Below are 27,203 nucleotides of genomic sequence, written 5' to 3' on the forward strand. Positions count from 1 at the left end.
GATTTATCCTGTCATTTAATATCTATGCTTTATAACATTCATCCCAGAATTCGTACTCAAGCTCACATCCAATCTTAAAGATCTCTCTAACGTGCTTTTTATCGACACCCCCGTCGGCATTGTAAGCATGGTTGTAAACTTTTTGAAGCGAATAGCAAACCCTCTGATACTGAGGAGATACCGCATCCTGTAGCCAATACTCGTATAGAGATCGACAAGGTTCAGCCAAAGATGAATCCCCCATCACCGTTTGGCCTGTTTCAGTATCGTACTTAGCACTAGGCTTGTAGAACTTGGACACCGCATGATTAAATCCGAACTGGCACGGAATTAGCGCTGTTTCAAGGTAGACAAAGCTGTTTCCAGTACGGAGCCTCTCCATAAAATCAACATATTTGGCTAATGCAGCAGAAGGTTTGATAGTTTCTGGATCTACAATTCCATACTTTTCTCTAAGAAGCTTCATATGGCCTGCGTACTCCGTTTCCACTGCTCTTGTAGCATTAGCCATCACTGCTTTGCTCTCGTCTGTAGTAGCCATCTGGAGTAGTCGCTTGTGGCATGCCAAAAAGACCTGTAAGTAGGTGTAATCCTGCACCAAAAAGTGCCGAAGACCTGTATCGCTAAGAGTACCATTATTTAGACATTGGAAGAAGCCATGCGAGGTGAACTTTTCCCAAAGTACTCCCAGTTCTGGATCAGAAACTAATGAATGAAGAGCATTGATCGGATCTTCTTTCGCCCTCAGTTGCCAAATATGATTGACTGGTCCATTTTTCTTCGGAAAAGACCGTCTGATTGCCTCGCCAACAAACTCGATGGCTCGTTTAACAGCTTCCTGCAACGATAGTCCCTTGGCAAGGCTAGATGCAATGTACGAAGACATAGTACATCCAGTTCCGTGAGTATTTCCAGATTTCACATAGTAACTTCTGAAAATCGTGGTCGTATCGTCAATAACATCATACAATATGTTATATAATAATACAGGATCAGCAAGATCAACCTTTGTTCCTTCAGCATTGAAGGGTATATGGCCGCCTTTTAAAAGGACACTAGTATGACTTCTTTGGCCAATGAAAGCGGCAGATTTACACAACGTGTCAATACTTGTGATAGTAATATGCTCAAGCTTGTCGTGACCCAAAAGATATGATCTGATGATCTCAGTCTCTGCAAAATTTGGTGTCACTAGACGGCAGTCCTTGAACATAGAGATTAAAGCCGGGGCCTGGGAATCCCCGAAGCTGTCGCCACTATTGGCAACAAAAACAGGATCTAGAACCACGTTTTCAAACCCTTTAGATGCTAATTCCCCCAAATAAGCTTCCATAGGTTGAATAGAGGTCCCCGGTAATAAGCCTACCTTAACGGCTTTCAAGTTGAGATCATCGTCCTTCAAGCAGTTGAGGACTTTTCGAACAGTTTCCTCGGAAGTTGGGCAAACTGCATGAACTCCCTTTGAGTTTTGGGCAGTTATAGCGGTGATACATGTCATGGCATAGCACCCACATGCGGTGATGGTCTTCATATCAGCCTCTACACCGGCACCTCCAGAACAATCTGACCCAGCAATTGCAAGGACTCCCGGTGTCGGAAAAGTCGGGGGCCGTAATGATGCCGGTAGCTGTTCCGTAAGGTCGATAGTAGCGGGCATGTCAGATCAAGTGCAATGGATCTGAAGAAGAAACCTTAATAGTTGAATCTACGGATTAATTTCCACGGATTAATTTTTGGGGCAGTGGACCCGGTGGACCCGAAAGCTTCTGATTTCTAAACTACTCTTCAATTACTTACTTACGGCCTTAGAAAATCCCTTAAGCAAAGCAGCCAAACCAATGGCACCAGGATCTGGTAATCCCCCCTCTGCATCGAACTGTTTGAACTCGTCCTCACTGACATAAGTAGCCCTTCCAAACTTGGCAGCCATTCTTCTAGTAGCGTTAGCACCGCTATCGGCTGCTTCAGCGGCAGATTTTAAATCCTTAGAGCTGGCAAACTCTTCCACAAATGGAATCAAAGCATCCATCAAAGTTCTGTCCCCAACTCTGGCACGCGTGTACTGTTCTAATGTAATCAAAGAGTCATTTAACGTGGTAGCCATCGTATTCAAGTCAATCTTGAAGCCCTTACCCAATCTTAGTTCTTGTTGTTTTAAGCTCTTGGCCATGCCTGAGATAAAGATAGCATACAAACCACCAGATGTACCACCCATATCTGTCTCGATTAGATCAGTCATCTGTGCAAGATACTTCACGGCATCTCCTACTGCCAATTTACCGGAGTTCAATGCTCTCAACACTGACTGTGCACCTCCAGATAGTGTCTCTCCACAGTCACCGTCACCAGCAGCGGAGTCATATAGTGTCAATTTAGGCTCTAACTTAATCAAGTCATGGCATCCCTGAACTAATCCAATCTTTGCAATATTTGCATCAAACGTAACATGCGATGATGGTAATGGAGGATTTGCAATTTCATCTGGTTCTTCGACCACTGAGTCGTTCTGATTGGCTCTATCCCATGTGCCTCCAGTGACATGGCATGCCCAACCAGGAGCTTCTGTTGGATAGTCTAAGCACTGCTTAATTTCTTCACTACCAGCCTTAGTAATGTTTAGGAGAGTAATACTAAAACCAGGTCCATCCAACGAAGTGCATAAAGAACCAGTATACACTCTCACAGGATTGATACCATACTCTTTTTCAAGAGCTTCCACTACAAAATTCTGTATGGCATACAATTCAAGGTTAGAAGTGGCCCCGAGATTGTTCACAAGTAAAGCCACCTCATCTCCACTTGCAAAATCAACATAGTGTCTGTCTTTATCCTCATTAGAGAGTGTATATTTCAACAAGTTCGACACTAAGTCTTTAATCTTTGGCAAGGGAGAAACTCTACTAACACCAGGTTCATTGTGGATACCCATACCAACCTCCGCTTCGTCATCCTTAAGATCAATATTTGTATCATCATCCTTGTCACTGTCATCAGATGCAACTCTCTCCCCCACGTGAGGAATGATGACATGACCCAAAGAAGCACCAATGGTCACTAGATTCTCATTTACCTTCTGACCGATATCATAAACATCATCAAGAGTAGCTTTATAACTGTCTTTGGCAGCCTTGGCACCAACAATCTTGTGAAGCAAACAAGTACCGGCTAAAGCTCGTCTACCAACCATTCCGTTCTTGGTCTTACCAACAGAGACGTCATCCTGTACGACAAGGATTTTGTTGTGGTAACCCTCGGCGGAAAGTCTTTCGGCAGCCATTCCAAAGTGGATAATATCACCTGTATAGTTTTTAACGACGATTAAAGTTCCCTTTTTCGATTCGGAGGCTTTCAAACCAGCGTAAATCTGCTTTACAGACGGAGAGGCAAATACCTGACCTGACACAGCGACATCTAAGCAGCCTTTACCGACAAAACCGGCATGCATTGGCTCGTGGCCAGCACCACCACCCGTTAGAACAGTCACTTTGTCATCACTAGAAGATGCACAGTAAACTAGGCGTTCTGCTTGCAAGTATTTAAGATCCGGGTTGGATCTTGCGAGTCCTCGAAGTGAATTGAGAACGAGTTCGTCCTCGTAAATCCATTGCTTAGTTGTAACCATAGTGGAATTTTAGCACAATTTTAGTACAAGGAGCTGTCCACTGCACAACTGCAAAAGAGGCAGAAAATTTGTCTATTTATGTGGTTCTACGGCAGCTAATTGTGGGGAAACTAGGGCTAAATAGATGCCGAGCTTTGCATGTACTATTCTAGACCCTTTTCTCGGAAGTCCACGCATCTGTACACCAGACCTCATCTGGAAGTCTCCTAATCTCCGTAGTTTTGGGGTCATCGAAGACTGCTATCGTGTCATTTCAACCTTTACCTGCTGTTTCCTGCATTATGGTAGTTTCTTCCCCATAATTATCCAGATACCAAAATATCAGCTGTCTCCGCAATTGTAGCACGGAGTACCATTGATGATGATCCAAAATTAAATGTCCGCTCATTCAAGGCGGTGCAACAGAATGACTGATAAATGTGGCGGTGCACCGGTATCGGTTTTGACAAAGGGTTGGACTTGGATGCTTCATATCCTCCTCATCTCTAACCGTTCAACTGTCTGTGGTGCGTTTTTTTATGTCCATCAACTGGCTCACTTTCAATCAGGATGATTCATGTCTTGGTATAGGCTTTGAGGACTCTTATTCTATCTATAATTGCGAACCATTTGGGGAGTGCTTTAATAAGTCCGATGACGGTGGTGCTAAGATCGTTGAGATGCTCTTTTCCACGTCTCTCATTGCCACTGTTGGGCTAAGCTATAAACTGACGTCATCATCGAAGAAGTTGAAGATTGTTAATACCAAGAGAAAGTCGGTTATATGCGAGTTAACCTTTCCAACTGCCATATCTTGTGTCAGGATGAACAGGAAGCGACTAGTCGTTTCTTTGACCAATCAAATCTTCATATACGATGTTTCTTGCATGAAATTGTTGCATACAATTGATAGTTTGGGAGAGGACAGTACCATAATAGCCGATCTTAGTGCTTCTGACAGCTCTATATTGGCGTATTATGAGATCCCCAATGACCTGACGAATGCCAACAAGTCGATTATATCCGAGTTCCATCACGAGAATAGTCCTTTTGGGACTGTAAATAGGACGGGAACAGTGGTTCTATTTGATGCATTCAATATCGTCTCATTAAATTCATTTGAATGTCATAAATCGCCGTTGCAGAGACTGACTTTGTCCAAGGACGGAACCCTTTTGGCAACAGCCTCCATTAAGGGAACTATAGTAAGGGTCTTCTTGGTAGAGACTGGTAGAAAGATATACGAGTTTCGAAGAGGTTCATATTCCGCTGAAATATCATGTCTAAGTTTCAATTCAGACAATACCATGTTGGCTTGTTCCAGTAATACTGGAACAGTTCATTTATTCAAACTGGATAACAGTAGCCCTTCTCAGTCAGTTCACAGGACTGTTTCCTCGAAATCGCCGCCTCCTTCGTTTCCTTCGCTTCCTGAAGGAACTATCATGACAGATGAAGAGAACTTGGAGATAAATAGGCTTATCAGTAATAAATTTGGACAGCAGCAGCAAAATTCGGCCAATAATTCAACGGCTCATAGACTCTTCAATAGAGGAAAGAAATCCACAAAATCATTAAGCAAGTTTCTATGGTCTCAGTCCAAAAACTATCTTCCCACGCAGATCAACTCGATTCTGGAGCCCAAAAGAGACTTTGCATACATAAAATTGAATTCTGATGTTGCGTCTGTTGTTGCTATAGTGGGATCCAATTGTTATATAGCCACATACACTGGGGACTTCTTCATTTATAAGATTCCGTCTGTTTTTAAGCTTTCGCCTGCTTCCAATGATGTGAAAACCAACTACAAATCCCCTTCTGGAGAATGTGTTCTTCTCAAACAGTACAGATTACTTATCCCCTGAAAATTAGGTTTGGCTGTATATATAATCAATGAAATCAAATAGTGTACACTATATACAATTCGAGAATCCTTATTTATGAGGGTCTCGCGACTAATCGGGAAAATCCCTGATGTATCTTGAAACTCTTCTCATACAGGGTAAAGAAATATAAAAGCAGGAGAGTATGAGTGGAAAAAAAAATGTCTGCCTACTATGATTCATCATCATCATAATGTACTACTTCTCTAAAACAACCAACCAAAACAGAGCTACAAGCTTGACCCCCTACCTCTGCCTTAAATCGAGATGGATTCTTGGTATTTTCTTCGACCATTTTTTACTTGAGAGTCTGTTACTGGTTCTAGTAATTCTCTTTGCGGAGAAAATAATGAACTATTACGATAGTTCCAATACAGAAATTAATATTATTGATACGGGACAACCAATAACCAAATTCGAGCTTAACAGTATGAATATAACTGTTCCAGAATCAGTCAGTTGGACTACTCTGAAAGCGTCTGTGGAAAGCTATGTCGAATCCAGATTTGACACCTTTAACACAGAAATAAACACAATAATTTTGGCTGATTATAAACTTGAGAAATCTAAGAATGCTAAGTTCAACTCTCAGTTAAAACAATTCAAACAGAGTATATTGGACAACTTGAAAAGTCAAGCTGACAACTTATCGGACATCAAAGCAAAAATAGAGAAGTATTCTTTAGTGCCATCTTCTGATTCAGTTGATCTGGAAGAGATTTCTCTTAATTATACTTGGATTGATGACTTGTCGTTTGATAATGGATATCTCGGACAGTACTCCTCGCTATATAACGGCCGAACCGATATCACAGAAACCTTGGATACTATCAAAGATGAGTGTCTTCGGAATGCGACTAAAGTATTCAACAGTGCAATTTCTGATATTATATGGAGTGTACCTCATTATTATTTGAACATTTCCAATGAAACTTTGGACATCAATTCGACATCTTACAAAATTCCAAAGAGTCAGGTCAATAACAAATTCTGGCTAGTCGTCATTATAATGTTATGCCTTGCTCCCTGTTTGCTGATACTAATCAAATCAATTTTGAGTTATTATCAATTTATGGGAGAACAGAGACTTGCTGGTGAATTACAAACTTCAATATCAGAATCATCCGATAAATTGGCATTAATATATGAAGTTATTAATTGTCAGAAGTTCAAGGTCTGCAGTATTGTTTCAGGTATACTACAAAAAGACTTGACAAATGGCTCTTTTGAAACGAAATTGAATTGGATTACTTCTCCGATGATTGGAATTCAAGCAAAGTTTCCAAAAATCATTCAGCTTGTATGGTTCTCCTCATTGCTACACTTCTATTTCAAGAGTGTAGGGAAATCCGTAAACTTCAGAGAAGGTCTTGAAAAGACTATCTATTTAAATCAACCAAAATTGCAACAACTCGATTTCACTTTTGATCAATTTAAATCGATTTCGAGTCACAATTCTAGTTATTTTCTTGATAAAGACCTCACTTCTGTCTTTCAGGAGACTAATATCAAATTCACCGGGTTGACTGAAAAGTTTAATATTACAGACATTTCTTCATCCATTCTACTTGAAACAAGTATATTGGAATTTTTTCCAACACAAAATAGTGTAAATCCAAACTTTAGCAGCTCGCTTTCTCTTACTGCTTCGACTTCCAGTGAAGCTAAATACACCCTCAAGTCCCTTTTCCCGTACTCTCTAGAAAGTATTTTCAAAGACATGGCAAATGATTTGATTTATTATACAATAGCATTGTTGACCTCAACAGCCATATATATACTTTTGTCTATGGTATATATATTTTCAAAATGACCTCCAATCTCAATGCTTCAGCTGGTATTATCCTCTTTAGTCTAGTCACCCTGTAAATAGTTTCGCTTACGTCATCTATTAAGTAGTCTATTTTATTTGGATATTTTTTTTCACATCAGACCAAAAAAATTTTCTATAGTATCTGTATAAAACTGGCTATTCAACAAAGACAGCTAGAAGGAATAAGTGTCAATTAAGCGAGGAAAAGTTGAAAGAGAAAGGCGTGTTCATATGATAAGCTTGTCTATAGTGTAGAATTGTCATAATCAAAGAAAAGAGCACTGCGTACATTATTCATATCAAGATGTCGGGGTATAGAAAGCTACAACAGTAAGTAAAGAGACAAGAGAGCAGGCCAAGGCAGCGTTCAGGCAGATTTACTAACAATTATCAATTTAGGGAGATGGACCGAGTGTTCAAGAAAATTAATGAGGGACTGGAGATATTTGATACACTCTATGAGAGACATCAAACTACATCGAGCTCTTCACAGAGAGACAAGTTGGAATCGGAGTTGAAGAAGGAGATCAAGAAATTACAACGGTTCAGAGAACAGGTCAAGAATTGGCAAGCAGCCAATGAAATTAAGGAGAAGGATAAGTTATTGCTGTATCGTCAACTTGTAGAGCAGGCGATGGAACAGTATAAGATGGTAGAGAAAGGATCCAAGTCCAAAGCCTTTTCGGACGATGCATTGGCAGATTCCGGGGAGCCAAAGGAAGAGAATGATGCCACAAGATTTGTGCGAGATTCGCTGGATGAGATTCAGCGGCAGGAGGAGATTCGTGAGGCAGAATTGGAGAGGCTTAGTTCCGGTAAAAAAGGTAGGAGAAGCAGTCCGGCCACTGATGAGAGACGAAAGGAGATTGAGACCACTTTAAGTCATCACCATTGGCATACCGAGAAGTTGGAGCTCATTCTACGACTTCTTGAAAACCGGGTTCTTAAATCTGACGATGTGATGGCCATCAGTGATGACTTACAATACTATCTTGAGGACAACCAGGATCCTGATTTTATCCACGACGATATTATGTACGATGATCTTGACTTGGATGCCAATGCTGCGATAGCTCATGAGGTGCATACATCGTTTGTTGTACCTCCGGTTATTTCTGAATCGCCGGTGACAACACCACCACCAACAGAAACAGCAGGCGTTTCAGAGGAAAAAAGTGTATTGAAGGAGTCCACGCCGAAAAGTAAGACCACCAGTAAGAGTGGAAGCAAGTCCAGCTCACCTGCTCCTCGTCAGGCTATTCACACTGCTGCACCCGTTTCTACTGATTCCGGTAGAAATACACCAGTGCATTCGTATTCGATACAAGCATCGTCCATATCGTCTGTTCCTACGCTGGCCACTCTCAAACCGGCCCCTGTTCCTAAGCCTGCCACGGACATTAAGTGGTCTGCTGCCGTGAATGCTGCTGCGCGTGTCAGCCAACGTGGTGCTAAGTCGACGCCAGAGCAGACCAGTTCAGCCATGAATCTGAATGCCCAGAATGCTGCCAGTGTGTTGGAGGCTCTAAAGAAACAGAAACCACGTGATGGTGCTCCCGTGCCTACTTCTTCTGACTCTGCTGCATCCAGTAGACCTACTTCTGCTGCCACTTTGGTGCCGTCTCTGGCAGATACAACTGCACAAACGTCGCTACCAACAACTCCTCAGCGGTCAGAAACTGCTGCCAAAATAGTCGTCGATAGTTCTGTTGGTACTGCCTTCAATGATGCTGCCAGTGACTCCTCGTTCCGTTTCCTTCCTCCAGGAATCCAGTCAATGATTCTCTCTTCTGCTATCGCGCGTGACAGAGCCGATTCCGGTAAAACGCCGCTCATGCTCCACATGGTATCGATGTTGTCGATACCCAGAGGCATCTCTCCTCTGCCGGCAAGCACATATCCTCCAGGCTTGGAGGCTCAACGTGTGTCAACGGTATGGAACCAGATAAGAGCCTCGAACAATATCGAGATGGACGCACAAAATGTGGACACTGCTACTCTATTTTATGCATACTATTTTGGGTTGTCATTGAAGGAAAGAGAAGTGGCAACTGCTGTCTTGAATGGTAGAGAGTGGAAGTGTAGTAAGGACAGAACCACGTGGTATCAAAGGCATTCGGATGTCAAAGTCCACGGCGATGGCTTTGAAGTTGCCGACTACAACTTGTTTTCTGCTCTTCAGTGGAATCTCTCTGAGAAGAGAAACTTCAAGCTGGAGTACTAAGTAGTGTAATAGGTGATTATTTAAAGCAAGACATATCAAAAAGACGACCTGCAAGGGCTGCAGTTTTAATTGAATTTATTGTACAGTATTTCATAAGTTAAGTGACATCAATGATCCAACAAATGTTAAGATCAATCTGGATCTCACCTCAATGATGTCTTCTGGAACCAACCAGATCAAGGCACCGAGCTTTCTGGCAATAGAGATGGCCAATCTTGCATTGGCATATCTTTCCTCCTCTGTGTTACCCGGCGTTACAAGACTGTAATCGACATATCCCGGTTTCATTCCATGCAAAACATCCAAAAGGAAATGTCCAGTGGCCAAAGAAGAATCCTTAAATGATCTGATCTTGTTTGTTTTACCGCCCTTAGTCACCTCGGTATTGGCCCAGCTGAGAATTTCACCATCAGTAAGTTCTTTACCGTTCTTAGCCAAAGTAGACAAAGTGTTGTTGATATTTCTGCGCATCAATTGCCAAACCAATCCCAACGTAAGCATCTTGTTTCCATCGGTGATATCTGAACCCTCAATTCCCACCAATGAGAATTTGTTAGCCTTACCGACAGCAACGGCATAGTTTGTATTTTCCAAAGCCTTAAACCGAGACATTTCCTTACCGGACTTGGGTTTTTTGTTGACATGCTTGTCATTGACAGAGCCTGGCATCACCTTGTTGAATGCCTGCATGAGAACATCGCCGTCCTTCAAATCTTCAAATAACGAAACAATCGGTGGATCCACGTCCAAAGAGTTCAACCAAAGCGTAAACACACGTGCCTCACGCTCTCCTTCAGCGTCGAATTCCTCAATTTCAGGCTTCTCGTTTTCTTCGATTGGATCCAAACCTGGAATCGTGTTGAACAAATGAGCGACAAACGCTAGGTTCAACTTTGGATTTCCAGCAACAAGTGCTTTTGGAGTTAAATACTTACGACATCCGATCTTATCTGCATTGGAAAGAACCTGTTCAGCCCTTTGAAGGAGATTTGCTGTCTGTAAAGGATCCCTAGAACATTGTTCTGGTGCCAACTGATTCAATAAAACCGTGTAGTTCTCGCCGTCAGCTACATCCTTGCTGAAGTTCGAAACGTTTCTGTTCCAGTTGGCCTGCTTCAAATGGTAGTTAAACCAACGAAGTAAGATCTGTTCAGGTGGTAGTCTGAGAAACTCCTCAAGAGTCTCGTCATCCTCCAAGAGTCTGTACAATTCAGGATGAATTTTGATATCAATCTTACTGAGCAATCCTTTACGAATAATCTGCCAGATGAGACCGAGAATCAAATGCTCTTTGCCATCCACGATATCTTCAGAGTGAACATTAACCACGATACAGCCAATAGCCTTTGCAGAATTCAACACAATGTTAGCATTCTCCAACATCTTGAAGTTGTTCAGAGGTTTGCCATTCTTAGAAACATTGAGGACACGAGTATCGATGGTATCAGGAACAGAATCGTTGATCAATGCTGACAAAATCAAACCATCTGTACATTCGTCGAAGATTTGGAAACTTTCCACAGGAATAGGCAATCTTTCACCAACAATGGCATCCCCAGAGAGGTCAGAGTTGATGTGTCTGGTGAATTCAGACCTTTCTTCATCGTTAATGGTATGAATGTTACCAGCCGTACCAATAAGTACCTTGGCATTAGCTCCAGAACCCTCATGAACAAATTTCCCCCGTGCAGACGTACCGGGCAAGACCAAACCTCCACTCTGATTACTACCACTATTGCCACTACCAGTATTGCCACTGCCATTGCCACTGCCACTGCCATTGCCATTACCATTGCCACCACCACTAACTCCTTGAGGGCTCTGCTTAAGAATCGAATTAAGCTCCACATAGTCCTCCAATTCGACGTGGCCAGAAGCGTCAATCGACACCTGCTTCAATGCCTCTCTGACGCTATCGTAGCTACCCTTGCCCTCCTTGGACACATTCTCAATCACATCTTTCTTATCAACCCATCCCTTATCATCAAGGTCGATTTTCCGGAAGTTGTCGATCAAGTCAAACAATTCCGATTGTTCCAAGTTCCGATATTTCTTCTGAAGCCGAATAACGTTCATTTTGTACTTGAATTGGGAAAATAAGTAGAAATACAGCAGTACATAAAATGGTTGAAATAATAAAACACGTTCGCTTCAATCGGTCTATTAGTCGGTCAGCCAGTCGTTAGCCAGTCGTTGGCCAGTCGTTGGCCAGCCACGTTTGCTCAGCCACATATATTAATCATCCAGTTCTAACTTGAACTCTTCCTGTTCTGATGCCAAGTCCTCTTTCACTTTTCTTCGGATATCCGTAGCTACAGCTCCTGCCATTTCATCGTCAATGTGGCGTCCATATAGAGCATCAAATGGTGCATCGACAAAATGGAATGAGGTTTCTCCATTTCCTGTATCTTCGTCTTCTCCTCTTAATTCTCTTTGAGCTTTTTCTATATCTTTCTCATATTCTTCATTCATCACTTCCCAGTATTCCAATTCCTGGAGATCCATATTCTTCAGAAACTCCCCCGTATTCTGAAATACATTCGGTAGCTTGGAATTGTCGAGTTTCTGAGCTACCAGCTCCTCCTCTGTCACCGGTTTTAATGCACTACGCATCTGTGAAAGTCTTCTTTCGGTACTTGAGGGCAGAAATGACCAGGATTTGCTCCGTAGAGCTGTTCGTTCTCTGTTTTCGCTGTCCAATTCTTCCTCAAATCGAATTTTCTTCACTTTTCCTGTAATCAACTCCCTCGTTTCTTCTTGAGACATCTCTGGAAGTTGAATAATTATCTCTTCATCTTCCTCCTTCTTTGGTTCACTTCGTCGAAGCTTCAACTTCCCCCCGCTAACCGTCAAACTCTTCCCAAGACTTCGGGTATTCTTTACGTACTCGAAATTGGGACTTTCACTGACTCCAGAGCTCAAACCATTGCTTCTCCGAATAAAAAACAGCTTCATGGTCACCTCTGCCTGCTCAAATGCCTTCACTTTAGATAATCTAAGTGGTCTCCCTGTACTAAAGGTTTTATAATCGTACTCATCCACTTCAGAACTACCAGATTTCCGTATAGAAACACTCTCCGCTCTATCTCTCGTTTCCTTAGTCCCACTACTCCTTCCGTTTAAACTGCCGGAAATACCTCCTTCTATTTCATCGCTTCCTTCTGTAGAGTTGTATGTATTCCCAAATGCAGAGGGTGCCACTAGTTTACTTCCTCTAAGAAAGTATCGTCTTCTTCGTGGAGAGGAGTTCACATTTTTCTCTGTTTGTTGTTGTTGTTGTTGCTGTTGTTGCTGTTGTTGGTGCTCTTGTTGATACTCTTGTTGGTGCTGTTGTTGGTGCTGTTGTTGGTGGTGCTGTTGCTGCTCTTGTGGAGATGTCACTTCTTTCTCTCTCTCTCTCGTATTTTTGGTTCCAAAATTATACGGACTCAGCCTAGTTCCAATACCTCGAAGGGATTGTCGAGACATGATGAATGCTGCTTAATATTGCCTGAAACACTGGTCTGTTAATACAAGCAAACTTCCTTCCCATCGCGAGGCTTGAACATCTAGCGCCTAAAATATACATCTATGTATGGTGTAGGGATGTGTATTTACATGTCCACAATTTTGTACTCTAAACAGTGGCATCCACAACCACTTGCACATTCCATCATCTTTTCTCTTTCCCACCATTTCATTGCACATTCTGCATGCATTATATGATGGCAATGTGTACATACTGTCACTCTTTTCTTGACTTGAAGTAAGCAGTAATGGCACTTCTTCATCTCCCGTAGTCTATCACGGTAATTGTAACTATCCTGGCTCTGCTTGATCCATCCTATCTCTCCCCGATGTTCTATATATTCATCACTTGTCTCGCTTTCATCGGTATAATTAAACTGCAATATTTTGGCTCTACTCACAGGTAATCCCCAAAAGAATAATAGTGATGCATATTCTATTCGATAAAGCTTGAGTTTCTCTTTATCCATCATTCCTTCCATATCCATCGAATGAACGTTGTCATACAAGTCCAATGACTCCTTATTAAGGATTTGCAATTTTACTTGTGGTAATGAAAAGTCTGTAGACACCTTCAGTTGCTGTCTTTGTTGCTGACTACCGCTGACATTTGCATTGCCATTATTCATCATGAACTTATCAAATGAATGGCTAAACACGTTGCTGGCCGCCGAAGATGCCACGGAAGAAGGACTGTATTGAGGCAATGACCCTTCAATCGTCACGATCGACGGTATATGAGGGATCTGATTATCGTTCGTAGTCGTGTTGGACTGCTTAATTCCACGTCTTCTGTGACTCTCCGAGTTCTTCAAGCTGCTGTCTGCACTAATGGAAGACAGCGTGCTCATTGAGCGGTTCATGTTGGTCGCATTTCCAGGTAAAGTTCGTGCATTAAACGACACAGCGCTTTGCATATGAGGACGTTGAGGGATTCCATGGAAGCTTGTCGAACCTTCTGTACTGGATGTCCTAGATACAACAGGAACAAAATAAGAAGTATTGATGGGAATCTCGGGTGATCTCTTGTCGTTGGTATTATGCTCATAAAGAATGCAAGACATCATTGCAAGCATCTGAATGTCTTCCTTAGCCTCGTAGTACTTCATAAGTTCATGCGTAAGCCATTGTCCTCCGAACGGATGAGAACCCCAGTAGAATCGATAATTTAGAGCAACATCATCACGATCAATTGATCTGGTAAACTTGTCTATCAGTTCGTTCTGTGGATTTGCACTGATACCGTTGGCACTAGTATCTACTTCTACATCTTTGACTAGAAGTATGGAAAGAAGCTTCCAGCAATTCGCAATATCTTTGTATCCATACTTCTCCGCCACCAAAGCATTGTGTTGAGCCAAATTTTCTGGCGTATCCCCAAGAACTCTGTATCCGTAAGCCAATTCCATTTTGGCAGGTATTAGTCTAGTGAAATCATATATTTTCACAATATTACGATTGTGTTTGCTTCGAGAATTCGATGTACCCTGCGATCGATCGGTAGAAAGCGAGTAATTATGGTTAGCTAAGGTTCCTGCCACTGCAGAACCTCTCAAGACTTCAGGTATGTTTGTACGATACAGTCTATCATACTGAAGAATATCAAGATCGTTTGCTAACGATGATGTGGACGATGCAGACGAAGTCAATTCCAACTCCAGTCTATCGTTATCTGGAATACCCATCCGTAAAGGGTTCATCAAGCTAAAACCTTGCTGTCCGAATTTTATCGTCTGCTCTTTCTTGGCCTCTTTTGGATTGAAAAAGCACACCAAATGACCTGACGGTGTCCATATAGCACCGCAGCCCTTTGGAACAGGTGTCGAATCAAATGAAGGCTTTTTCAAATCACCTGGAACTAGTCCTTCGTCAGAATCAACATTCTCGGAAGCAGTCGATATACTGGCCGATTCCAAACCGGACACTTCCGAAAACTCATCGTTCTTAGCAGTTTCTCCCTCGTACGGAATTACGTATGGGTCTAAAGGTAACTCTTCGTCACTGTCTGTAAAGTCTAAACTCACTCTTTCCCCCAATAGGAAACGCATGCAAGGCTCCAAGCAGAACTTCCGTGCCTCACAATACTTCTCTGCAATCTCTCTCGAGTTCTTCAAAAGCTCCTGTCTTTTGGTTTCACTCAGCTCATGTGTCTGCTCAAGAGAAAATTTGGGGCAGCCGTTCTTTGATGGATAATTCTCTGGGAAATCAATTTCCACACGTATGAAGATAAGGCCATCCTTATTATCAGAAGACCACGGTCCGTTCAAGGAAATTACCAGATTACCTGTGGATACGGAGATCTTCTCAAATCGAAGTCTGGGGAATTTGTGACCGACATTACTTACCTCTTCACCCAAATTAAGTGGCTGAGTATCGTCGTTGAAGCCACGGTTGAAGTCATTATCAACGTTTTGAAATGCAGATTGTCCGACCTTTATGCCGGAAATCCAATTGAGATGATTGAATTGATCATTGTATAAGGTAAAACTTCCCCTTCCTCCTCCTGGCGATGAATATGCGTCCCGATGACCTCTATGATGGCGTATAATGACACTGTTTTCAGACGATGTAGGCGGTTCTGGCCTATACGATCTGTAATCAAAGTCTTGGAGATGAATACCTTGAGGAAGTGGCTTATTTTTGACATAGTTGAAGTTGTCATAGATATCCTGGTTGATCGGCCATAGTCTCAAGTCACAATCTGCAGACCAGGTGACTAGCTGAAATTCTCTATCGTCGACAGAACTGTTTTCATGATGTCTAGTTCTCCATACAAAGTCCTTCACAGGTTCAGTGTGGCCTTTAAAAATGTAGCTTGGCCTTAGGTTTGATTCTTGCTCCTTATCTCCATATTTCACAATATAAACTGAGTTATTACCACCTCTCGAAGGCATAATACCGCAGATATGGTCACCGAACGGAACATGTCTAGCTCTAGCCACAGGGAAATCGGTGTGAATAGTATAAGTTGGAGTGTCGCAAGAAACGTTGTAGGACCAAAACTTGACACTCATGTCATTGGAGCAACTAATCAGCCTGTGTTTGTTCTCTCTACTCCAATCGATTCCGTTGATTCTGGCCTCGTGAGCATTGATTCTATGGAGGGGGAGAGCACCTTTACGTGCATCCCAAATAAGAATATGAGAATCATGTGCAGAGGCCAAAATATTGGGATCTATGTAGTTCCATTTAACCTGAGAAGAGCCAGCACGCCAGTCGGCCCACTGATGGATAGGAGATTGAGGACATCTCAAATCCCATGAAAGAACAAAGGAATCGACCGAACAAGTGGCCAACAATTCCGGGTGATTCGGATGGAAGTTTATATCCGTAATGGCCCTCGTATGCGAGTGAAGAACATGTTCAATGGCATCATGAGAAGGACGAGCTATGTTCCAGACCATAGCCTTTTGATTAGACGTAGATACAATCCAAGAAGGCTTTGACTTGTGCGGTGACCATTGAACATCTGCGACCTCCCAAGAGGTTTCGTGATGAAGCCAACGAGGGGCAGCAAAGGGATCGTCTAGATCTATGACAAACAGACCTTTACGACCAGCCAACACAGCATCCCTACCATTTGGAGCCACCGACATGGTGGAGAGAAAGTTTCCATCCACCCGAAGAGAGAGAGGGTTGGTGAAAGTGGGTGAGTCAAATGGCGATGATATAGAAGACATCTAAAGAATGAAGAGAAGACGAGATAACTGAAGAAGGTTCGGATTGGTTTCTCGACATAACTTTTTTCAGGCTACATGTTTTTTCCATCTTGTTCTTCTTATATACTTTTCTATGGCTCCTCGAAAGGCTGCAAGAGTGCAGATTGATCCTGCGGCAGTGAATTCTGAATCAAAGCCCCAGCAAACTGGTCAGGTGTTCAATATATGGTATAGTAAATGGACAGGAGGGGAGAACAATGGTAGAGAAGGGTTGGTTCATTCCAAGACGAGATGCAACGTGGAATTAGATTCTGGTTACACAAGGGCAGACAAGCATGTGGCTGCGGATAGCGTCAATGGAGACAAGTACTTCTGCCTTTATTTTGCTCGAGGCTGCTGTTGTAATGGAAAGCACTGTGAGTATCTACATCGAATACCGACGGAGATGGACAATTTACCACCTAACGTGGATTGTTTTGGCCGAGAGAAGTTTATGGATTACCGGGACGACATGGCTGGAATAGGCTCGTTTTCTAAGGTTAACAGGACTTTGTATGTGGGGCGAATCAGTAATCTGGACGGTAATATAGAGCTGGAACTGAGTAAGAACTTCGGCCAATACGGTGATATAGAACGGATCCGAGTGATAAAGAGCAAGAAGATTGCATTTGTCACTTACAGATTCGAGAACCAGGCACAATTTGCAAAGGAGGCCATGTATGGACAAAGCGTAACTGGTGATGTGAATGAAGCTTTAAATATTCGATGGGCCAGTGAAGACCCAGATCCTAGTGCACAGAAGAGGAATAAACAAGAGATGGAAAGATCGGCATTAAAGAAAGCTCAGAAGTTGTTGGAAGAAATGAATAGGCAGAGACTGAAGGAAGGAGTGAAGAGTGTGAAGGAGAGTCCTACTACTGATCATGTTGCTACTGATCCTGCTTCTACTAATCCTCCTCTGCTTGAGAGTTCTCCCTCTATCATTATCAATACAGACAGCCTCAGTGCTTTGAGGAAGTTAAAGAGAAGGAAGATAATTAAAAAGCATCAGGATTCAATTCAAACACCCTTGAGAACCATCCTGGCAGACTACTCAAGTGACAGTGATTAGCGCCTATTCTATATATAATGTACATTAGTTAGTGATATTCTTCTCCAGCTTGATGTTTGCATATTGATTCTTGTCCAAGTCTTCTGAGCATCTACTTGAAGGACTTCTAAGGATCATCTGTTTGAGAGCATAGAGTACATCTTTATCGGTCTCTTCATTCCAAAAGGTAATAGCAGTACCTTTCTTACCTGCTCTACCTGTACGACCAATTCTGTGTGTATACTCTTCAATTCCCTTAGTCATTTGGTAGTTTACGACCAACGAGACATTTGGAATATCAATACCTCTTCCTGCCACATCCGTAGCCACCAAGATATCTGCTCTACCTGTCTTTAATTCTCTTATGGCAGTTTCCCTCTGTTCCTGGGTCCTGGATCCATGCATAACAACTGGAATGAATCCTGACTGGGACAAATAATCACCTATTATTTCGCAAGTCTTCTTGTAATTGGCAAATATGATTACCGGGGGTCTATAGTTACGTCTTTCAAGAATCTTTCTTAGCGTTAGAAGCTTTTTATCATCATCCATTGACGTCTTAATCGCTATTTGGGTGACACTTTCTACTGCCTCACCTATTTCTCCAACCATAACGGTGACAGGATCAAGTAAACTTGCTGTGGCTATCTTCTCTATAGCCTCTGGCATAGTAGCGGTGAACATCATTGTAGTTCTTTGAGGTTTACCCCCCTTTTCTCCAAAATAAAACGGATTAGTATCTCCAGATGGTAATTTATCCAAAATTTGGCTCACCTGCTCCTCAAATCCCATGTCTATCATTCGGTCTGCCTCATCAAGAACAAGAAAATAGCATTTTTCAAGATTCACAATGCTTCTCTCTATACAATCGATCAACCTTCCAGGTGTAGCTATGACTATTTCAGCCCCATTCGCCAACTTTGCCACGTTCTCTTCGTAACTATGGCCTCCAATCAAACTGGCAACGGTAAATCGAAGGTGCCGATAAAATTTCTCAAACTCTTTCTCAACTTGCAATGCCAACTCTCTGGTTGGAACAAGTATCAACGAATACGGTCCCTCAAAACCAGCTAAAGGTGGAAGTCTCAGCACATAATTGAGAATTGGAATAATATAAGCAAGAGTCTTACCACTACCAGTCTCTGCGATTCCTATTACATCACGGTTCTTCAAACCTGTCGGTATAGAAGCCCTTTGAATAGGTGTAGGCTCTCTATAACCTAGTCGTTCAAGTTGTTTGAGTAACAAACCATCAATCTCTATCTCCTGCCAATACCTTATAGGATTTTCCATCTTTCCACCTTTCGAACTAATATTGTAGTCCTCCTTCATGATTCGCCAATCTCGTGGTGTCATCTTATCTAATGGTTTCTGAGACCAGTGAATATCATCGTATTTCCTTCTTTTGCGAAGAAGCTGATCATTTGTCAAGTCGTCTGTCTCTATAATTGGTTCAAAATCTCCTAACGTATCTTCTTCGTTTCCCCATTCAAATTGAAACTGTTTTTTTGGTTGAAGACTTGAACTTTGTTTCTTGTCAGCTTTTCTAGCCTTGATGGGTTCTTCAACTTGCCTGACTTGTTTAGCTTCAAGTTTCCTGGTTTCTCTGACCTGTTTCGCTTCTTCAACTTGTCTCTTCTTCTTTTCGGCCTCTATCTTCTCTCTCTGTACCTTTGAAACATATTTAGTGTGAGAACGGTCAATAGTCTCATCCTTTAATTTTCCTTTGCTCTGTTGTGTAATTAACTGATCAAGTGAAATGGGTACTGATCGTGGCATTATACGAAGAAAAGGGTTAAGAAGAAGGTGCTAAGAAAAGGTGCTAAGAAAAGGTGCTTAAGAAGAAAAGGTGGCTAAGAAGAAAGGGTGGATTTAAGAAAAGGTGGATTTAAGAAAAGGTGGATTTAAGAAAAGGTGGATTTAAGAAAAGGTGGTTTTAAGAAAAGGTGGTTTTGAGAAAAGTATTTATCCTAGTTTATTCCGTATTTAAGTATGATGAGTATGTATTCTCCGATGTGCGTGGAACTGCTTCACCTTGTTGATGGCCTCGGCAGCCGCCCTATCCACAGAGTTGTGTAAGGCCAAGATATCGTTCTTTTCAGGAGTCTCCTTAGGGAGTTTCATGCCAATGACCTTTTCTATCCTCAAAATCATCTCCAAGTCATACTGTGTCACTAGCGAAACGGATTTACCCGTTCTACCGGCACGTGCGGTTCTTCCTACACGATGTATGTATGCCTTAGAGTCTGTTGGAATATCATAGTTGAGAATAAGATCGACACATGGAATATCCAAACCTCTGGCTGCAACATCGGTAGCCACCAATATACTCTTATCGCCGGATCTGAATTTATTAAGCGCACCAAGTCTCTGAGCTTGTGATAACTGTCCGTGAAGAGGAATTGCTGGGAATCCCAAGATTCTTGTCATCAATGCAACATGTTGAGCATGTGCACACGTTCTTGTGAATATTATGACGGATTTCCCCATATACTCGTTCAAGATGTACATCAAAAAGGTATTCTTATATCCGTCCGGAACAACCATCATCGACTGGATCAAGGTATCAACAGTAGAGTATTTACCGTTGACCTCGATCTTTGCAGGATTAATCAAAGAGGCTCTCTGTAATTTATCCACCTGCGACGTTAACGTGGCAGAGAAAAGATATGTCTTCCGTTCTCGTGGAAGAACTTGAAGAATCTTGTCGACAACTGGACCGAACTCCATTTCCAACAATCTATCAGCTTCATCCATCACAAAGTATTTCATGGCTCTCAAAGAAAATCCCTTTGTATTTTCTAAATGATCCATCAAACGTCCTGGAGTGGCAACAATGACATGAGGTTTCCTCATAAGCTCTTTGGCTTGATCCATCATATCCATACCTCCCACAATAGTCGCACATCTTAGTCCCATATTAGCACCCAACGCATCAAATGTCTCTCTAATTTGGTATGCCAACTCCCTCGTTGGTGCCAAAACCAGAGCAAAATATGGTGTCTGTGCATCCCATAGTGCCTGTAATATAGGAATCACGTATGCAGCAGTCTTACCTGATCCTGTCTGTGCAATACCTATAATATCTCTTCCTTTTAATGAGTACGGTAACGATTGCTCCTGGATAGGTGTAGGCATCGAGAATTTGAGAGAATTTAAAGCTTCTTCAATGTCCTCTTTCAAATTAAATTCCTTGAAAGACTTGGCCTTTGTGTCGTTGGTCTTCTTCTCGTTGGTCTTCTTATCATTGATCTTCTTATCATTGATCTCACTGTTTTCCTTATTTTCTTTGGTACCTAGTTTTTTCTTGAGAGCATCGATATCAACCTTGGATGCTCTAATCGAAGGTTTTGTTACTTTCGATGAGGGCATAACTAGGAGTAAAGAGATTACAATGAATAAGTATAGATGATTGATTGGATCTTTCTTTTTAGTTAGTCCATAAATTTTTCTCCTATTTTTTTTTTTTTTCATCTGAAAAATTTTAAGCGCAGTATTTTTTTTTCCTCTATATTCAGGATCCATTTCTTCTGTACATCATCACTACTGTCAGATAGCAGTAATAGAGAGCAATAAAATGGCAATAAGAAGAGTAAGTAAAGAAAGTTCATGATAGATATTATAGAATTTTTACTAACAAAAAGATTCCTTCCTGCAGCATAAAAGAAGAACCCACGTTGTCCAAACGGATAAAGAATATACAAGTGTGCCGAGGTCCATGGTGATCCATCTTGGAACCGCCCAGAAAAACCACACCCTTGGACAGTTGGTTAAAGATGTTAGAAATATGATGCAACCACATACAGCAGTGAAGCTTCGTGAAAGAAGGAGCAATAAAGTGAAAGACTTTGTCTCTGTTGCTGGAACTTTTGGAGTCTCGTTCTTAATGATTTTCAGTCAGAATGAGAAAACTGGAGGTATCCATCTTCGATTTGCCAAGATGGCACATGGACCTACGATATCTTTTAAAATTCTTGAATATTCTCTATGCAAAGATATTTCAAGAACTTTGCATAATCCCAAGTCCTTGGCTAGGGGTAGTGTTGAATATCAGAGTCCCCCATTACTTGTGTTGAATGGATTTACCAATCCGAAGGAAGCAGCCTCCTATGAGAAGTTGGTCATTACCATGTTCCAAAACATGTTCCCAGCAATTACACCTCAAACTATTAAAGTTGGAACTATTAAGAGAGTTCTTCTTATAAATAAGGATAAGAAGTCTGGAATAATCGATGTGAGACATTATGCTATAGATACTAAATTGGTGGACGTTTCAAGGAATGTGCGCAAATTGGTTTCTATGAAGAATAAGCGTAATAAGAAGATTCCAAACCTATCCAAGGTGAAGGATGTTGCAGATATCATTTTAGATCCATATGCACAGGCCGCATTTACGTCGGATTCAGAGGTAGATACCGATGCTGTTGTAGAGGTTCGAGAAGAGAAAGAAGAGAATGTGACCAAACTTAAGGAAAAGGCGGAAATTAAAGTAGATACAATGGAAGAAGGAGAGGAAAGTGGTGATGTTAAGAGGAAAAAAGCGGTTAAGTTGACAGAAATTGGACCTAGAATGAGGCTCGAGTTGGTGAAGATTGAGGAGGAAGTGTGTGGAGGTAAAGTTCTGTATCATTCGTATATTCACAAAAGTGAAGAAGAGGTTGAATTGATGGACGAATTACAAGCCGATAAGAAGAAGCAGAAGGAACAGAGAAAGAAGCAGCAGAGAGATAATATTGAAAAGAAGAGGAAGTATAAGAAGGTTCGATTTGCAGGAGCGGGTGATGCGAAGAAGGAAGGTGATGATGTTGAAATAGATGCTGATGCTGATGCTGATGCTGACGTTGATGTTGACGTTGACGCTGATGTTGACATCTCCTCAAGCAACAGTAACTCAGATGATGATAGACTATTCGATGAGTGACTCTTCTAATTATATTGTTACATATATATTAATCTAATAAGCTCTTCTGGTATCAGTAACCTGGTCCTTCAATTTTTCATCCCACTCTTCCTTAAGCTGTTTTAGGTACTTAAGAACGTCATCTTTACCAGTAGGGTCGATTTCATCGATCTTCAAATACTCGTGGCCTCTTGCGGTGGAAGCACTGCCATACTTAAGATCCTGCCTATCGGACTTAATATCAGCTTTCAGTGCTACAAAAATAGGAGCATTGGCAGCATTCCAACCAGTGAGATTGTGCCAAGGAGAACCCAGAAACCTGGCCATATAGAACATCATCATCATAATGTAGTAACTGAAAATGTTCAAAAACTTGAAGAAGGAGAATGAAACAAACACACCGGGATGAGTGAGATACTGTTTAATACCATACTCATCATATAGCTCCTTGTAAGTAGCCAAGTGCACCAAATCCACGAGTCTTTTCGATCCTCCGTATGGCACTTCAGTTCTAAGTAGTTGCATGTCATCGAAAGAGAGATACTTGGTCTTGGACATAACGGAACCAACCCAGATAATTCTTGGATCTTCAGATTTGACAAATAGACACTTTTTAAGTGACTCGATAAAGTAGAAAGGACCAAACACATTGACCTGGAAGACAAAGCCCATGCCATCTTTGGTCTTAACACCAACCTTCTCCATTTTATATTCAGGACACGTAGAAGCGCCAATTGGGTCACTAAGCATCTGTTTAGTAGCCGCAAAGTAATCGAAATGATCATGGGCATTTTGTGAGGCGTTGAGAAACAAATAGTCGAGCTTAGGGTAATCTTTCTTCAGCTTGTAGATAGCAGTAGCCACTGAGATCATGTCACCAAAATCTAAAAGCAAGTAATCAAAGTCAAGAAATCCTGTTTTCCGATGCGAGTGCTCATCGTTGTATTTCTCAATGGACTTTATCGTTTCATTAGCTTTAACTAGTGTTCTAGATGTCACTATAATAGTCAATCTGTGATCTGAGGGAATCTCATCGCATAGTCTATAAGCGATATTGATACCAAGGTTACCACTGGTACCGGTAATGATAGCGATTTTACGGGGGGCTGACATAAAAACAAGCGAAAAACACCGAGTTCGACAAATAACCAAAAATCAGACTTGATAGGTACTCAGCCTGTTCTTATATATCCAACAACAGAAGATAAGTTATGTCTAACCAGGTTTCTTTGTCTCTATTTTTTTCATTCATCGAGTTTTTTTTTTTCAGTCGTATAAATCGTAGCGATGAATTTTAGCTGCATCAAGATGCATCGGGCTGCAGCATTAAGAAGATCAAGTAAATAAAATACGAATATGGAGATGAATCGATGATGGCGAAAAGGCTGAAGTTACAGCAAATGGCGGACGAAAACTGTTTAAAAAGTGGGCAGGATTACAATAAATGGAGAAAGAATTCTCATTTAGACGAGTCTGTCTTATTGAGACCGTTGTGCATTAATAAGGATGTGCGTATGTATGTAAGGTCATTCCGATATATATAAAACGTCGATATTGGCCCCTCAAAATTGATACCATCACCGTTCTAAATTCTTAAAATAGTTTGGGGCATGCACAGTTGTATAATTCGGGTGGATTCGGCTATAAGCTGGGATAGTCTTGCTGTGGGAATCTGAAACATCTTTTCAAACCTTTCTCTCAGTAATTTTTTTTTTGCAACCACAGTATGCACGAAAATAGATTTCCTTTTTGGGAAAGATACCTGTAGATGGTCAAAAAGTGATGTTTCAGATATTCAAGGATCGGATAGCAAAGGAAGGATATAAAGTGAGGAGTTGTCTGGCATGGGAAAGTTTTCATTCAAAAAAATAGAGATTGGATACTCATTGCTATGGAGTCTACTGGTTATATATTCAACGTGCGTGACTATGCTGTGAAGGAGATATTAGGACAGGGAGCTTATGGTGTGGTGGCTCTTGGAAATCATCGTAAGACAGGTCAAAGTGTAGCTATCAAAAAAATTGAGCCTTTTCAGAGAACTCTTTTCTGTCTCCGAACTTTGAGGGAAATCAAGTTTCTGAAGCAATTCCATCATCCTAATATTGTAAGGATTGTGGATATCCAGAAGCCATTAAGTTTCGAGAGCTTCAAGGAAGTTTATGTAATCGAAGAATATATGGATGCTGATTTACATAGTGTGATTAGAACCCAGGTGCTCAGTGACGAGCATATTAAATATTTTCTCTACCAGATACTCAAAGGAGTGAAGTATTTACATAGCTGTGAAGTGATTCATAGGGATTTGAAGCCTGCCAATTTATTGGTTAATGAGAACTGTGATTTGAAAATCTGCGATTTTGGATTGGCTAGAATTGATAATGATTCCGCAAAACGTGATGATAAGGTGTCTTTTATGACAGAATACGTTGCCACTAGATGGTACAGAGCTCCAGAGATCATGCTTTCTTCGTCACAGTATTCGAAAGCCATAGATATGTGGTCCATAGGATGTATTGTGGCCGAGATGATTCTCAGGGAGCCTTTTTTACCTGGAACAGACTACAGAAATCAGCTAGCACTAATTTTTGAGGTTTTGGGTACCCCTACACCTGAAGATATGAGGTGCATTAAATTGAAAAGGGCCAGAGAATATGTCAGGGCACAAAAAGTACGCCGAAAAATCCCTATGTCCAAGATCTTTAGACGTTCAAATCCATTTGCCGTGGATTTTATAGAGCGTACTGTTTGCTTTGACCCTTCCAAACGACCAACAATTCAACAGGCTTTAGATCATCCCTATGTTAAGGATTTCCGTGAACCCGAAGAGGAAATTAGTGCTCCCAAATTTCCCCATGATTTCTTTTTCTTTGACAGCTACAAGGATCAGTTGAAAATGGTGGATCTCAAAAGAATTCTCTATGCAGAGATAGTTGCAGGATAGGCAGATCAGACCCCTTTCGTATACCGTCGTTCTTATGAAGTCGCGTCGAGCGGCGTTTGATCGAGTCAAATCAAATCGACTCCTGTCAAATCAAATCGAATGCGGTCCAATCAAGTCGAATTCGGTCAAATCAAGCCGAATCCGGTCAAATCAAGTCGAGTCGCGTCGAATCGCGTCGAATTGTAATAAAAATTTTTATTAGTCAAATATTAAAAGAAAAAGATAAAGGGGGGGACCCTTATTGCCCTCACCTACATAACACTTTTTTTTCTTGTAGGTAACGCCAGTGTCGGTTTGTTGATAATGTCTGCCTTCTTATTGAATGCACGGAAACGTCGTATGCTTGGGCTTGCAGCAATTGCGCTATTTATAGTGCTTTTGGTCTCTGTTACAGGGTCATCTTCGTCTTTGGTTAAGAGTACCAAGGATAGAGCTGCTTCTGCTGCATATAGCGACGAGGTTAAGGACAATGCAAAACCTATACATGGTGGCGCTGCGTCAGAGTATGAGGTTTTTGGAGATTCGAACTCAAACGGAGACAAAGAACCAATTAACGTTGATACAAAGAAATTGATTAACGCCAATGATATGGTTAAGGATAAGAAGTCGGGAGTTATTGACGAGTCCAAGGTGAAGGAGGCTGAGGATAACAAAAGAGGTCTTTCAGGTGATATTCCGTTAGTCGCTGGGGATGATGCAGCTGCTGCTGCAGGTTATGCTAAGCAAGAAGAAGCAGCAGAAAGCGACGTTAAGGGAAATATGAGAGGAAGTTCTGTTGCCAGTGCTGAAGGAGCACAAGCTAGTTCTGCTTTCGGTATGGAAGACTCGAAGGGTTCTGAGGCAAAGACGGCTATTGGATCGAATTCGAACTCTGATAGTGATAGTGGATTATCGCCTGCTCCAATTCAAGCGGATATGCAGCTTCGTAGTGCCAAGAAGAAGACTCACAGTGTTGTCGATGAGGATGAAGATGATGATGCTAGTGGAAAAGATAACGATGGCAACAGCGTTTTGGTGGATGATGACAAGGAACATATGCAGTTGAGCAGATCTAGACTTCGTCCTGGTGAAAAATCTGATAGCCTGGTGGAGGTGGCTAAAGGAGCATTTGATGCAGCCAAGGAATACCAGGAAATCTTACAGCTCTCGCCGGTGATCATATTCTCCAAGACGTATTGTCCATATTCGAAGAAACTAAAGGAGATACTCACTGTTAACTATGAAATTACGCCTATACCAGTGATAGTTGAGTTGGATATGCACCATCATGGAGAATTCTTACAACAGTATGTTGGCAAGAAGACAGGACGCAGTACCGTGCCAAATCTATTGATAAAAGGTGTTAGTAGAGGTGGATGCGATGAGATTAGTGAGCTTCACGAGTCAGGAAAATTGTTGGGTAAATTGAAGCAGTGGGCTGGAAGCATTGCCAAAATTGAAAAGGTTAATGCGCCTTCAAACAGCTAGAGTGATACAGGGATACATTCTTAAATGGGGTTAGGTAAATACATTTCGCTAACGAATTAGGGAATCGACCATCGACTGGACGATTTGTAGACGTGTAGTTCAACGTGTAGTTCAACGT

General features: G+C 41.6%; 15 protein-coding genes across 15 annotated transcripts; 7 read left to right on the forward strand and 8 right to left on the reverse strand.

Annotated features, from left to right (window-relative positions):
* Nucleotides 1-22: 22 nt before the first annotated feature.
* On the reverse strand, nucleotides 23-1,657 carry FOA43_001759 (uncharacterized protein; the record flags this gene model as incomplete). Its single annotated transcript, XM_038922067.1, has 1 exon — nucleotides 23-1,657. The coding sequence occupies one exon, from the start codon at nucleotides 1,655-1,657 to the stop codon at nucleotides 23-25; it is 1,635 nt and encodes a 544-aa protein (XP_038777995.1).
* A 132-nt stretch (nucleotides 1,658-1,789) lies between these two features.
* FOA43_001760 (uncharacterized protein) lies at nucleotides 1,790-3,622 on the reverse strand (the record flags this gene model as incomplete). Its single annotated transcript, XM_038922068.1, has 1 exon — nucleotides 1,790-3,622. The coding sequence occupies one exon, from the start codon at nucleotides 3,620-3,622 to the stop codon at nucleotides 1,790-1,792; it is 1,833 nt and encodes a 610-aa protein (XP_038777996.1).
* An 803-nt stretch (nucleotides 3,623-4,425) lies between these two features.
* Nucleotides 4,426-5,466, forward strand: FOA43_001761 (uncharacterized protein; the record flags this gene model as incomplete). Its single annotated transcript, XM_038922069.1, has 1 exon — nucleotides 4,426-5,466. One exon carries the CDS (start codon nucleotides 4,426-4,428, stop codon nucleotides 5,464-5,466), a length of 1,041 nt encoding a protein of 346 aa, XP_038777997.1.
* A 367-nt stretch (nucleotides 5,467-5,833) lies between these two features.
* On the forward strand, nucleotides 5,834-7,383 carry FOA43_001762 (uncharacterized protein; the record flags this gene model as incomplete). Its single annotated transcript, XM_038922070.1, has 2 exons — nucleotides 5,834-7,190; nucleotides 7,358-7,383. 2 exons carry the CDS (start codon nucleotides 5,834-5,836, stop codon nucleotides 7,381-7,383), a joined length of 1,383 nt encoding a protein of 460 aa, XP_038777998.1.
* A 218-nt stretch (nucleotides 7,384-7,601) lies between these two features.
* On the forward strand, nucleotides 7,602-9,521 carry FOA43_001763 (uncharacterized protein; the record flags this gene model as incomplete). The annotated part of the gene is made up of 2 exons (XM_038922071.1): nucleotides 7,602-7,609; nucleotides 7,697-9,521. The coding sequence occupies 2 exons, from the start codon at nucleotides 7,602-7,604 to the stop codon at nucleotides 9,519-9,521; spliced, it is 1,833 nt and encodes a 610-aa protein (XP_038777999.1).
* A 90-nt stretch (nucleotides 9,522-9,611) lies between these two features.
* SAC6 (Fimbrin, actin-bundling protein) lies at nucleotides 9,612-11,597 on the reverse strand (the record flags this gene model as incomplete). Its single annotated transcript, XM_038922072.1, has 1 exon — nucleotides 9,612-11,597. The coding sequence occupies one exon, from the start codon at nucleotides 11,595-11,597 to the stop codon at nucleotides 9,612-9,614; it is 1,986 nt and encodes a 661-aa protein (XP_038778000.1).
* A 159-nt stretch (nucleotides 11,598-11,756) lies between these two features.
* On the reverse strand, nucleotides 11,757-12,989 carry FOA43_001765 (uncharacterized protein; the record flags this gene model as incomplete). The annotated part of the gene is made up of 1 exon (XM_038922073.1): nucleotides 11,757-12,989. One exon carries the CDS (start codon nucleotides 12,987-12,989, stop codon nucleotides 11,757-11,759), a length of 1,233 nt encoding a protein of 410 aa, XP_038778001.1.
* Nucleotides 12,990-13,114: 125 nt separating this feature from the next.
* Nucleotides 13,115-16,624, reverse strand: FOA43_001766 (uncharacterized protein; the record flags this gene model as incomplete). Its single annotated transcript, XM_038922074.1, has 1 exon — nucleotides 13,115-16,624. The coding sequence occupies one exon, from the start codon at nucleotides 16,622-16,624 to the stop codon at nucleotides 13,115-13,117; it is 3,510 nt and encodes a 1,169-aa protein (XP_038778002.1).
* A 196-nt stretch (nucleotides 16,625-16,820) lies between these two features.
* On the forward strand, nucleotides 16,821-17,798 carry FOA43_001767 (uncharacterized protein; the record flags this gene model as incomplete). The annotated part of the gene is made up of 1 exon (XM_038922075.1): nucleotides 16,821-17,798. The coding sequence occupies one exon, from the start codon at nucleotides 16,821-16,823 to the stop codon at nucleotides 17,796-17,798; it is 978 nt and encodes a 325-aa protein (XP_038778003.1).
* Nucleotides 17,799-17,822: 24 nt separating this feature from the next.
* On the reverse strand, nucleotides 17,823-19,556 carry FOA43_001768 (uncharacterized protein; the record flags this gene model as incomplete). The annotated part of the gene is made up of 1 exon (XM_038922076.1): nucleotides 17,823-19,556. The coding sequence occupies one exon, from the start codon at nucleotides 19,554-19,556 to the stop codon at nucleotides 17,823-17,825; it is 1,734 nt and encodes a 577-aa protein (XP_038778004.1).
* A 207-nt stretch (nucleotides 19,557-19,763) lies between these two features.
* RRP3 (ribosomal RNA processing protein) lies at nucleotides 19,764-21,149 on the reverse strand (the record flags this gene model as incomplete). Its single annotated transcript, XM_038922077.1, has 1 exon — nucleotides 19,764-21,149. One exon carries the CDS (start codon nucleotides 21,147-21,149, stop codon nucleotides 19,764-19,766), a length of 1,386 nt encoding a protein of 461 aa, XP_038778005.1.
* Nucleotides 21,150-21,354: 205 nt separating this feature from the next.
* On the forward strand, nucleotides 21,355-22,698 carry FOA43_001770 (uncharacterized protein; the record flags this gene model as incomplete). The annotated part of the gene is made up of 2 exons (XM_038922078.1): nucleotides 21,355-21,369; nucleotides 21,436-22,698. 2 exons carry the CDS (start codon nucleotides 21,355-21,357, stop codon nucleotides 22,696-22,698), a joined length of 1,278 nt encoding a protein of 425 aa, XP_038778006.1.
* A 33-nt stretch (nucleotides 22,699-22,731) lies between these two features.
* On the reverse strand, nucleotides 22,732-23,790 carry FOA43_001771 (uncharacterized protein; the record flags this gene model as incomplete). Its single annotated transcript, XM_038922079.1, has 1 exon — nucleotides 22,732-23,790. The coding sequence occupies one exon, from the start codon at nucleotides 23,788-23,790 to the stop codon at nucleotides 22,732-22,734; it is 1,059 nt and encodes a 352-aa protein (XP_038778007.1).
* Nucleotides 23,791-24,568: 778 nt separating this feature from the next.
* FOA43_001772 (uncharacterized protein) lies at nucleotides 24,569-25,618 on the forward strand (the record flags this gene model as incomplete). Its single annotated transcript, XM_038922080.1, has 1 exon — nucleotides 24,569-25,618. One exon carries the CDS (start codon nucleotides 24,569-24,571, stop codon nucleotides 25,616-25,618), a length of 1,050 nt encoding a protein of 349 aa, XP_038778008.1.
* A 303-nt stretch (nucleotides 25,619-25,921) lies between these two features.
* Nucleotides 25,922-27,085, forward strand: FOA43_001773 (uncharacterized protein; the record flags this gene model as incomplete). Its single annotated transcript, XM_038922081.1, has 1 exon — nucleotides 25,922-27,085. One exon carries the CDS (start codon nucleotides 25,922-25,924, stop codon nucleotides 27,083-27,085), a length of 1,164 nt encoding a protein of 387 aa, XP_038778009.1.
* Nucleotides 27,086-27,203: the final 118 nt, after the last annotated feature.

This window comes from Brettanomyces nanus, chromosome 1 (genome assembly GCF_011074865.1).
Source record: "Brettanomyces nanus chromosome 1, complete sequence".
In the NCBI taxonomy this organism is placed as follows: domain Eukaryota; kingdom Fungi; phylum Ascomycota; class Pichiomycetes; order Pichiales; family Pichiaceae; genus Brettanomyces; species Brettanomyces nanus.